At 29.9% G+C, this 13083-nt stretch overlaps 1 protein-coding gene across 2 annotated transcripts; it reads left to right on the top strand.

Annotated features, from left to right (window-relative positions):
- Positions 1 to 3: 3 nt before the first annotated feature.
- LOC143057604 (cdc42 homolog) lies at positions 4 to 13048 on the top strand. 2 transcript variants are annotated; one of them, XM_076230936.1, is made up of 5 exons: positions 4 to 155; positions 5629 to 5744; positions 6618 to 6800; positions 8391 to 8588; positions 9233 to 13048. In XM_076230936.1, exons 2-5 carry the CDS (start codon positions 5640 to 5642, stop codon positions 9320 to 9322), a joined length of 576 nt encoding a protein of 191 aa, XP_076087051.1. In that variant the 5' UTR covers positions 4 to 155; positions 5629 to 5639; the 3' UTR covers positions 9323 to 13048. The 2 variants fall into 2 exon arrangements, with proteins under 2 accessions (XP_076087051.1, XP_076087050.1); XM_076230935.1 differs by having other exon boundaries at positions 52 to 102.
- Positions 13049 to 13083: the final 35 nt, after the last annotated feature.

Here is a 13083-nt window from a genome sequence, read left to right on the forward strand (position 1 = left end):
ATTTGTGTATTGCCGATCATTTGAATGTTGACAGGTGCTACGTTACTAGTGTATTTATTGGAGCTATTTTAAGAAGAAAATCACGTCATAGACGCATGCGCTGTAAGTTTTTCCGGTTAAAATTGGATTAACTGAACACCCCGGAAATTAGTATTGTAGGTATTATTTGAATGATTATCAACAAAAGATCTAAGTATGAAGTTAGATAGTTTTTGAGGCATCAATCCAAAGGACTCTTTTGGGATTTATCTGTCCCATTTAACTCTGAGATTCTTTATCCAATGAATTCTTGCTCGGAGTCTGTCAAAAATAATGGCGGCATGGCTTCCGGTGCCTGTAAATGTTAATGTTCTCCTCTTTAATCCTCGTCATTCTAACTTATAACGTTTCATTTGAAGGAAGTTTTTCCCTTGAACAGTTATCAAAGTAAACTGTGCATTTTATTTGGTAAATAAATGAATGAAAACTCGACTTTTTCAAACCAAAAAGGGGGCTTGGGAGTGCCTTGTTTATCATGTATCTCTGTACAGACACAACAGTGTACTTTGTCTCTATAATAAATACAAGAGCCTGTTAAAGTCATCCTATTTGCTGTTTTAAATGTGTGTACACTTAAAACTTAACGTAACTGAACATCTTGTTTTTGTAAACAATAAAAAAAAAAAAAGGAGAAATCAATCATCAGGGTTCAGGGGTGTGGAAATACTATCTGACTCCTACATTTGAACAACCAGACAAGTAATTATGGTTGTCTGGGTTGCCCGTCAACAAGTAAAAAAAGTTACAAGTCAAAGTTCAAATCCAACAAAATTAAAGTTAAAATGTATAGAAATGGTATAAAGATATTTAATTTATGTTAAAGAAACCAATGATCAGCAAGTAAAAATATATATTTAAGTCAAAATATCAATGTTCATGATGATAACTATTAAATAACACCGGAAATACATGTAGATTGATTCCAAAAAAATAAAAATAAGTACATTTGTATGAGAACCAGAGTCGCATAACATTGCATTGGCTTTGTCTATTGAAACAGTTGGTTTCGTTTTATCCGGTATCAGGTCTGTTCGCACCCAATACATTTTCGCACCTCACACGTTTGCACATTGGCACCCAAGGTCTGGTCGCTCCCTACACGTTCACACCCTATTTAAAATCTAATTCCAGTTAAATAATTAGAAAATCATGATTGTTAATTGTTTTAAATTGCTGTGATATATAAATACTGCATGTATTTAGTTTGGTACGAGTAAAACATTGAAGATTTTAAATGAAAACCACAAAAGATAAGTGTTTTTAACTGCTTGGCTCCTTTGATCTGAAACAATAATTTAAAACAATAAATTATAGCATTTTACTAACCAAAACATGATTAAGATTTATTCAACACAACAGTCGACGGAATCTCACTTTATTTAGAAACAATGATAATTTTTTTTCAACAATTCACTATCCAAAACATGATTAAGATTTATTCAACATGAAAAAAAACGTCTCATTTTATTTTGAGACAATGACAACACATATACTTAAAGGAATACACTTGCCAAAACTTGATTACAAAGTTATTACATACAAAACCAATAAGAATCGGGTGCGAACGTGTAGGGTGCGAAAGTGAAAGGGTTACGAACATGAATGGGTGCTAACGGACCCGGATTCGTTTTATCCATCATTCACCCGAAGTGTCATTTCTTTACATTTTGAATCAAGATTCAGATTGATAAATACTTAATATTAAATAAAACACCAGGCAAGCAAGACAAAAAGAATGACGCAGGGCTTTCCATTGAAGCCAGTAGCCGGCGGAAATCCGCCGTTTGCGGTAGATTCCAGTACCGGCTACTTCACTGACAAAAATATAAATTCAAAAAGACAAAAATATCTTTTTCAAATGTTTACAGGCAGCCGAGAGACGTCTTGTCGCAAAGTCGCGGTCACGATAAACAAGGATGAAAATCAGTGTTTACCTTGGGCTAAATATAGTTCACATGAATTCAGGTCACTGATTGGTTGTCTATTTAAAGTCAGAATGCATCGGTTCTTTTCAAAGATAACAAGAGAGACGTTCCGGTGGTCATTGAACGATAACAATAGAGACGTTCCGATGGTCATTAACTCGTTGGCTTTTTTTTTTGGCTTTTAAAACGTGAAGACAATCAGATAGGATGACAATCTTATGTTATGGAATAATAGTCAAATTAAAGAAAGTGTAGTAGATCATATTGTTCAGAATCTGGAAAACAGTATCTTTAAAAAAGTTTTGAAGTTCATTTACAAAACCCTCGTGGTGTTCAGAGAATCAAGGTCAAAAACGAAAGTAGAATATTGTCGACTCGACCTCAAATAAATAACATTTCCAAATGATTTATGTATCCGACTTATTGAACAGTATACAAAAAAAGCGAAAATCAGAGGATATATCAATTTTCTGTCAATGCTTGAGAAACAATTGTATGATTTAAATACGCGTAACAGTCTTTATAGAGAAAAGGGGGTCATTTCTTTACAAATGCACGTAGTTATGCAAAATAAATCCATCAAGATTTCTAACAAACCGAATTATTACATAAATAAAACTATAAAAGTAAATGAATTTTAAGCATACATGTGTAAGGTAATAAAATAAAAAACTATAACAAAAAAAAAAAGAAATTTCTTTGAGATTTTTTTTTTTTCTTTAATTTCATACTTAAAAAATGGTCATTTGAAAGATGAAATTAGGTGCCAGGAGATTGCGAGAATGCAGGATTTTGCTCTATTTATGCCAGAGCTTCTGGGGGCCTTGAGCGGCCCCCAGACCCCTGCCGTAAGGCACCAAGCTTACAGCTTGGTGGGCGTCCGGCTTTGCCGAACGCATGTTACAGCCGGGTATTATTTTAATTGAGCCTTCTACTTCAATTTCAATGGAAAGCCCTGACGACGAGTCAAGTAGAAAACATGAGATGCAAACAAAGAACAACAAGGGTTTAAAAAATAAATATGGAAGCGAGAATTTCAGACATGGTGAATATCAGATTGTCCCCTGGAAGGAAATTCAGAAAATAAATTATTTTTCTGTCTTATTTATAGATCAAAAGTAGTCAACCTTATTTGTTGTCTAAGTGGTAAATATAAGGGACACTTTAATTACCCATCAACTACATGTATATGGAAAAAAAAAAGCGTGTCAGTTGAGAGAAACAATGCGTTAATTTTTAATTATTTAGTTTTCCTTTCTTCACTCACCATTGCTCACTGTCCTCCAAATTAAGTATATGCTGGCTACAATTTTTATTCAAAAACTGCAAAATTGTCCTTTACATGTCATTTCATTTGGTTGGTTTGCTGTTGGGTGTCTGTTCCATTGATGTTATAAACCCATTTCCTACCTTCCTAAATTTTTACACATATAAACAAATTCATTTCATATTTTTGTGATGCAAAACAGTACTAAAAATCACATATTAGCTAACACTAAAATACTTCAATATATTTTAAGACTATCAGGGCAAGTAACTTTTAATCCGGACAAGTAAAATTTAGTTTTACTTGCCCAGAGACAAGTTCTCACAACAGATATTTCCACACCCCTGGGCCACACTTAAAAATATTTTGGTTTGCCCAAACCCTACCTAACATGGAGACAGTGGGTAGGTCGGTAGGAATTTTCTTTTCTAGGGGGGCAAAGAGAAATTTAAGTATCAGATTTATTAGTCTTCATGCCTATCTGAATAAAAAAAAATATTTTCACATCAGGACAATAAAAGATTGTGAGTAGACAGCTATTTTCTGGGTAGGTAGGGTTAGGGCAAACAAACCTATTCATTTTTATGGCCCTCAGGTTTCTGAAAAACCTTGTCGCTATTTGGAAATATGTCCTGTTTGAACTTTTTGACATCATACGATAGTCACTTTTCCATTGTGGCGTCAGATGTTTTCTATGAAGACTTCAAAATTTTATGTGAACTTTTGTGATATCCATGCCAGTAGGAACCAATCGATGGTTAATTATCGATAATATAATTTTAAGATGCATGTGAACATGTAAACAATCAGCTGTTTGTTTACATAGACATGATAGACATATTTAGTATGACTTCTTTAGCTATTTGGACAGTGGAGATCTCAGATGGTGGATTATATATAATTAGAGTTAATTTTCACAAGACTTTTTTACTTTTAATGCCTATCATGCCTATATGCAACTAATTTTGCCAGAATATCCAACATACATGTTTAATATACATTGTACATGTACATTGTAGCTTGATTTTGCTGTACAAATTTAATCAGGCTAAACAAAAAAAAGTGTGAAAACAAGAACAAAAATTATAAATTAAAAACTACTTTTCAAAAGTACAAAATGTATGTTACCAGGGTGAAATTATATATAATTACAAAATGTACCAGCTAGTTGGACAGACACAAAAAACGTATTTTAATCGATTTTGAAGATGCTTTAACATGTTTAAGCCTTTTAAAGCGAAATAAATAATGTGGTATGAGCATGAAAAGCATACGACCTCAAAAGGTTGCCAAATGTGACTTTTTAGAAGTTTTGCTGACTGTGTGCCAAATTCTGTGGATAGGTGTAAAAAAAAAACATTTTGATATTGGATAGAATTAACTAATTTTAAAATGGATGTTTTTGATTTTTGATATTCATGTATACTGTCAGTTCTATCAGATAAAGGTAAATTGGGGAAAAAACTAACGACAAATGATTAAAAATGGAAAATTAAAAGTTCAGTTACAATGACTGAATGTACATGTAGTACACGAGAACCCAAGTTATGTGTCATAACTTTAGCAAACATACACAAGTCTTGGTAATGGTTCAATCATTTTCAGATTCATACACCGAAATATTAAATATTTACTAACTGTTATTCATTTTAAAAAAAACCTACAGTATAAGCATGATAAGTAAGAAGGTGTGGAATGAGTAGCTAGTGCCAATGAGACAACTGTCAATCCAAGTTACAATGCATGTATTAAAAGTTACAAATTATCATGATTATAGGTCAAATTAGGTATGCTTTGGTTATTTATAGATTGTTGCTTATTGTCAGAAATAACATGAATAAGAGGACATAAAAAAGTCATAAATGTATGAAAATGATTCTAAGGAAGAAATGTGGTAAAAGTCATATAAACCAAGTGTGGGAAAACATTGTTTATACACATGTTACAGCATGTGGAATAGGGAAGTAAATTCCAGGGTAACTAAAGTCTAAATTTGACAATTACTACAACTCAACAAATGCTTCTATTTAATTATTATGATTATTTAAGAACATGTGTTGTAAGAATTAACAAACATTGGAAGGTAAAACTATAAATAGACAACAACATCCTGGATTACTACAAGGAAATGCTTTGTTCTGGTCTACATGTTTATGGTGGTGTCTTCAGATACAATTTAACATGGATTGGGTTTTAAACCTAGTCATTCTTTAAGACTTGTCTACAGTACATGTTTAACCTCTTATGGTAGCTTCTTCAAATACATGGGTAGGATTTAAAACATAAAATCTATACCTAGTCATTCCTTTAAGTATACATTTGATGTATAAAATCTATATACAAAAAAAATATAGAATACTTTGCTCTAGTTAATATTGTTTATTATTCTTTTTTCAGATATTTCCACCATGCAGACAATCAAGTGTGTGGTTGTGGGAGACGGTGCTGTAGGAAAGACATGTTTATTAATATCTTATACAACTAATAAATTCCCTTCAGAATATGTACCAACAGTAAGTTTATAAATTCAAAACATTTTATTTCACATTTGCAGAGCAAAATGGTATTACTTAACTTTTTAATTTGTGGTGTAAGTCCCAAATTTGCTTTGTGTACAATTAGTTAAATTTTGTATACAATGCCAATTTAATAGGACAAAAATGCTGACAATGCAAGAAAGTCAACATGATGTTGTGAATATTGTGAATCAAAATTCTATATAACTATAACAAATTTACATGATTTATATAAAACATTGATAAAAGTAAAAATGAATTTAGTGTCTTTTTCAATTTTATACAATACACAGATTTTCAATTGATTGTTATTTTGGGTGTAATTCTGCTGAGAATGACCAATATATGTTGAGTGGTCTAGCGCGCCGAATACAGTGCAGGCGATTTGGTGTCACGATATCTCAGTAGCATGAGTTCGAATCCCGGCGAGGGAAGAACAAAAAATTTGCAAAAGCAAATTTACAGATCTAACATTGTTGGGTGAATGTTTAGACAAGTTATATACATGTATATATTTATATATATAAAAGATACAGACTGTAACTCTTGAACAGTTTGTGGATAAATATATATATTATTAAAACAAGTTTTTTGCAATATTTCTGTGTACACGTACATGATGTAATTTATATTCTAAAGAAATGATTTGTAAAATATGAACATATACATGTACATGTAGATCAATAGAGAGAGATCTAGAGAGAGAAAAAAATGACTTATACTTTTGTCAACATAAATTTATATTATGTTTGACAATCACATGCTTTAGTCATTGCAAACTCACCCATCATTCATTATTATTACTCTTGGCTAAAGTTTCTTCTGAAACCAATGAAACTTGTTTTGCTAACCCACTTGTATTTTTTGCAGGTATTTGATAATTATGCAGTAACTGTTATGATAGGTGGAGAACCCTATACCTTAGGTTTATTTGATACAGCCGGACAAGAAGATTACGACAGATTACGTCCATTGAGTTATCCACAAACAGATGTCTTCCTTGTTTGTTTCTCTGTAGTCTCACCAGCATCATTTGAAAATGTGAAAGAAAAGGTAATATATAGACACATATATAGTAGTTATCAAAGGTACCAGGATTATAATTCAATACGCCAGACAAGCTTTTTGTCTACATAAGACTCATCAGTAAAGTCAGATCAAAATAGTTGTAAAGCCAAACAAGTACAAAGTTGAAGAGCATTGAGGACCCGCAATTCCAAAAAGTTGTGCCAAATAGGTCTAAGGTAATCCATTCCTGGGATAAGAAAATCCTTAGTTTTTCGAAATAAATAAATTTGTCAACAGGAAATATATATACACATGAAACACTTGTCAACATGGCCAGCAAAATACTGATATGGGGAAGGTACAATGATTTGACATAAAACAGAAGTGGAGGGACCTGTTAATGATTGAATTTCTATGAAGAATCTCCAAATAGTGGATTTTAAATTTGCATTTATTGTCAAAAAGAAATGTACTTTAAATTAATTGTGTTACAAATTGCTACATTAACTGTATCAATTATTATTTCTTATGAAGGAATGATAATTCAAATGGATAACTACAAATATATTTAGTCTAGTTTGTAAAATTTTAACAAATAATAGTACATGTTCTTCTCATTGTTTTTTTTATTTCATGAAGTATTTGATACAAACACTATTTCTACTATTCAAAACTAATTTTAAAAATGTTTTACACCAAATAACATTTTTTTTCATGCATGTGTGCATGAATTGAAAAATATTACTTTTTAAAACCCCTATAATTCATTAAAATAAGTACAGTGATATAAGAGACATACTGTATGTTTAGAAAGGAATGCATTCACATTTAATTTCCCTTGGGGAAAATAAGAAATTATTTGTCTTGAAAAAAGTAATGTCTACTATTATATGAGATTTCCATACTTTTTAACAGGTACATGTATAAACCAGTGTAAATTTGAAAATTCCTTCAGAAGCAAATCTATAATTCTATAATACTTTGAATACCCTATTCATTTTGTGTAAGGTTGATTCTTGATACTTTGGTATCAGTGATATTGTTTGCCTCAAACATCCAAATCTGGCTTTTTCCTGTAGAGAAAATTCCAAATTACTATAAAAAAAAAGGCATAAAATTCCTCCCAATAAGTTTTACATTTTCCCCAAATAGTGATGGCATTTGTAGTAATATTTGTAAATTTCATATTCATGTTTATTACGATTATTATTATTGTCAGTATTTTGATAATATGAAAGCGCTTTTAAGATCTGGATTAGAATCATAACAGTGTTTGTAACACAAGTGGTTTCAATACAATAAGTACCATTATTGTTTCTGTTTTTTTCCTTCCCCACAAGGTTGAAAATGTCTTGACAACCAAAATATATGTGAGAAATGTTAAAAATAAACAAAAACTTAAATTTCAATTGAAATTATGCATTTTTTGCCAACAAAAAACAGAATCTAGTTTTGAAAAAAGACAACAATATCACTGGGTACTTTGTCTATCTACCATACTTTAATATGAAATCTTTAACAGGTAATCAGTGTAATTTAAACAAATTCCTTCAGTATCAAATTAGCTATAATTCTCAGCTTTAATACAGTATTATTTTTTATTAAAGTTTATTTATTGATTCTTTTGTATTGTAGTGGGTACCAGAAATTACTCATCATTGTCAAAAGACACCATTTTTACTAGTTGGCACACAAGTAGATTTGAGAGATGATGCAACCACAATAGAGAAATTAGCCAAAAACAAACAAAAACCAATCACAAGTGAACAAGGAGAGAAACTTGCAAGAGAACTAAGGGCGGTAAAATATGTAGAATGCTCAGCATTGACACAGGTTAGTAGGTGTTCAAATAAACACATTTATTGCTTGTGTGCTTTTGCAATAATTTTTTATACCCCCCACTGTAGCAGATTTTATTCATGTCCATCTGTACATCAGAATGTCCCAAAATTGGTTTCTGTTCTCTGATTTTATGCTGGTCATTATCCAATCCGTATTATCTATACCAAAGTATTAAATGAATATGTTTATGTTTTGTATGAAATTCTATGGTCTTCTGTCTGCATTAATAATGCTCTTTATAAAGCTTTGGGAAGACTTTCTTTTATAGGTTTTAGACATTGGCTAAGTTGTTTAATTGGTAATATTTGTTTTAAAGAAGCAAGGAAGAAAGTAACTGTCTGCCCATTTTGAAAAGATAGTGGTTTGTTCATCTCTGTCCCTCATATAAAACATTGTGTAACACTTTTCTAAGAATTTACAATCAAGAACTGTCTATGATTTGGTATCAAGCTGTATATAAGCATGCATTGTTGTGTGAGAAATTTCGGAATTCATCTCTCATTGTTCACGAAATACTTACAACATGTTCTTTCTTCTACTGATCCATGTATAGAATCAACCTCCATTTGATTTGAGCTTGCAATTCTGTTTGATGCAATTTAATATTTTCATAATTTCCTTATATGTATTTACAGAAAGGATTAAAGAATGTATTTGATGAAGCCATACTAGCGGCCTTAGAACCTCCAGAACCACCAAAAAAGAAGAAATGTGTTTTATTGTAAAACTTTGCCAATTCTAGAACATTTTTGTAACAAGTTTTTACTATACAAAACAGTGCTCTTCAAAAGCCATCACACATGGCTTTGTAACATACATGTATTGACTTATTTATTTGAAGTAAAATTGTTAAATTTTACCATGTTTACCATAACAGATGAAAACTGTAGTTGTAAGAAAGCCAACATTTAGTACGATTTTATTAATGTTACTCTGCTGTTTTGAAGCCGTATTTTTTTGTGTAGATTTCATTTATTTACAAGGATTGGAATTTTTATTTTTTAGCACTCAAACTGATCATTGATTAAATAAATTTGTCAAAGTATAAATATATAAAATCATTAAATTTCTATCTTATTATAAATATATATAAAACACATCATAGAATCTCTAAGTTGATTTCAAAGTGATTAGACAAAGTATTTTGTTCCTTCAAATTAGGAAACTTTTGGTGCGTTTCATCTTGAAGTTTCCTCTAGCTACAGATGTTGCTCTTCAAGAACCAGGGTCAGCTACAAAGCAATTTAGTTGTTACAACAAGCTAATAGAAAACATCCATGGCCCATGTATCAACAAGCGAAGAGTAAGTTAATCAAGTTACAAAGATTTGATAATATTTATTTCTGTAAATAATATAAATATATAATTCTAGAAACCTGTTACTCTGAGAAGTATTTCATGAAATGTATTATAACTGTTACAAAATTGTCATTTCATCTAAACACATAGTGTTTCCTTCTCTTTTATGAATTGTAAACTAAATTATAATTTTATTTGGCTTTTCTGTTGTAAGCTTAGTAAATTTGGCAGAGAATGCACTTTTCAGCAGAAATCATAAATCTGTGGATGATTTATAACTTTATATCAATGGTTTAAAACAAAAAAGCAACTGATTTCGACCACCTTGCCTAATTAGCTTTTAGAGTCTAAGGCCATGCCTTAAATTTGTTTATTCAATTCACCTCATCACTTCATCTCTTTTATGGGTAATCACATTTATAGCCAATCATATTCTTTTTATAAGCCAAAAAATCTTTTAAAAAAATGCAAACAAAAACATAAAAAAAAATAAAATAAATATTATAGATTTTTGGATGGCTGAAATTTTTTAAAGATTTTGTTGAGAAAAGCAAGTTTAATTTTTTTTGGACTGGCGTTTTAAATTATTAAATAATTAGGTTACACTGACTCTTAAATTAACATGCATATTCTAGACATTCAGGTCTACGGAAAAATGTATCCATTATTTTGTGTTTGGATGTTTTCTCTATGTTGTGAATGTGATGCTTTGTGATGTCAAATTGTACATATATAGTCATTGTATATAGCTGTTTTTTCTCTGGTCATTTATTTGTTTATAAAATGCATTTATATGAAGCTTATAATGTAGAAATAGATTTGTTTTATAAAAAAAGTATAAATAATCTGGTAATTAAACGATTATTAGATAGCTTTAGACAAATCTAATTAAGATTAAACCTCCACCCTCACGCTTTTTTATGCTTGGTCGCTGCATATGAGTATAAAAAATGAGTGAGAGCAGGGAATTAATTTTAATTAGATTGACTTAAGACTGCCTCTTGATCATAATAATGGATCATATAAGGGATTTTTTATTGTATTAATCTTATTTGCAAAGTGTGAGAGAGACTTGCCCTATATATTTCTTTATAATAGAACTATGTTTAATATCAGCCTATTGCATTCAGTAATTAAAGTTCCATAAAAGTAGCGCTATACTTTTTTAAATCAATGTGCCAAGTATTTGTTGTGTATTTTACCATGCATGTTGGTAAATCTATAACCAAAATATATATCAGTATATAAATAAGGTACAATCAACCCTTGATTTCTGTTCATAACTCACACGAGACTTGTCACCAACTTTGTACATGCCCTGAAAAGTATGAAAGGTGTCGCATGCAGCGCAGAATCAGTTTTCTGAAAAACTTGTGCTTGTCTCTTGTTTATGTGGGATTCTTGCTGCTCAGTCTTAAGCTTTCTATGTAGTCTTATGTAAATTCTTGTTAGTCTTTTCTTGTTCGTTATAAAAAATTGAAACCATCAATGAAATGTTTTTTATTGAAGAAAAGATCTTCATGGGTTTGAAGATCATTTGTGTATAATGTTTGTGAATGCACTTATTCAATTTTTCGTGTGAAGTTCTATGAGCTGGGCCAATCATGTGATAAAATATGAAAACTACAAAAAGGGACTAAGTTTAGTTATTGAAGAATTAAATGCAACATTTACAAATATTTTCAATATTTATGTAAAAATTATGGCAATTATTTATGTAAGACTTCAAGAGTTGATTGTATCTTTTATGATTCATGTATTTTACCAATAAAACCAATCTTGATATTTTAGAAGGAACACTTTAAGTAATTTCAGTTTTATTCCAGTAAATTTACAAATGGAATAAAGTATAATGATATGTTTAATTTCATCTAAAGTTAAAATGAAAAATGTCTTAATTTATTGTGTTGTCAAATAACTCTTTCAAATTTTGTTTTATGTCATCCTCAGCCTTTGGTTGAATATATTCGATCTTTTTTTCTGTACCTATGAGTTTTGTTTAATATATATAAAGTTACAGTAATATTTTGAATATTTTCATTGTATACATAGCATGAATAGAAAATTATAAAATGACAAGCTTAAAATGTCCAGAAATACTTAAAAATAATGACACCTATTTAGCAGACATATATATTTTTATATTTGGTAAAAATATAGAAATGTAACATCTAGTTGTAATTAAAATTATAGTCGTGAAGTTTTTTGCTGTAGGATTTTACATTTTAAAGGAGCTTTTTGTATTTTGCCAAGTATATCATGTAAAACAAGATTATTAAAACTGGTATAGGTTAACCAATAAATGTGATTTATATTACAAGCATTTTGAATGTATTGTTCACTGTACTTTTATTAATACAATGAAAGAAACAAACCTCATTTCATACTTAAAATAAGTAAAATACCTCAAATTCATTTAAAAAAAATTAAAAATTTCGTAGATGAGTTACTGACACATTGGAATGTTAATAAGGGAGACAACTTGGCTTTGGAGTCCTGCATGATATTTTTTTTTTTCTCTTACGAATGTCAATGAAATGTTTTTAAAAAAACTAGAAATATTGCTCTAGTCGGCCATTGAGTATATTTACATAAAATATGTCAATTAATACAGTAACTCTTTCAGTGGGCTGAGAAAAGAACAGTGACACGAGCTGAACTATAATTTAATAGATAAAATTAAATTCTATTTTTAAACATATTGTATTAATACCAAAATTTTATGTGGAAATGTCCATGAATTAAACATATTTTATTTTTTTAAAACTCTAAATCATAATAGCATCTATGCATCTATGCAAGGTCAAAAACTTTAACATTATTTGGGGCCAATTTTTATCATTTTAACAATATACTCCAGGGAAAGCTCTACTTCTGCTCAAATAAAATGTAAACTGTGTTGGATTTTTTTAAGAAATAAGAAGAGATAGTGTTATGGTAAACACAATAAATTACCTAATAGTATTTTTAGATGCTTCTTAGTGAAATATAGTTTGCTCTTGGTCAATTCATAATGCTGTATAAATTATCTGATATTATTTTGTAGGAAAGCTCTTGTAACATATTTCTCTTTTTAACTGCAATTATCTTCATTTATTCTTGTATAATCTACATTCAGATGACTTATTTGAAATAAATAATTTATACACGAAGATTTTATTTGTTTTATTAGTTTATTAATAATATC

The sequence above is a fragment of the Mytilus galloprovincialis genome, chromosome 13 (assembly GCF_965363235.1).
Source record: "Mytilus galloprovincialis chromosome 13, xbMytGall1.hap1.1, whole genome shotgun sequence".
Classification (NCBI taxonomy): domain Eukaryota; kingdom Metazoa; phylum Mollusca; class Bivalvia; order Mytilida; family Mytilidae; genus Mytilus; species Mytilus galloprovincialis.

Bases quoted from the DNA above. Each gene is read 5' to 3' on its own strand.
- LOC143057604 (XM_076230935.1), top strand. The intron at 6,801-8,390 runs GTAATATATAGA...TTTGTATTGTAG, and splicing joins TTGAAAATGTGAAAGAAAAG to TGGGTACCAGAAATTACTCA. The intron at 8,589-9,232 runs GTTAGTAGGTGT...ATGTATTTACAG, and splicing joins AATGCTCAGCATTGACACAG to AAAGGATTAAAGAATGTATT.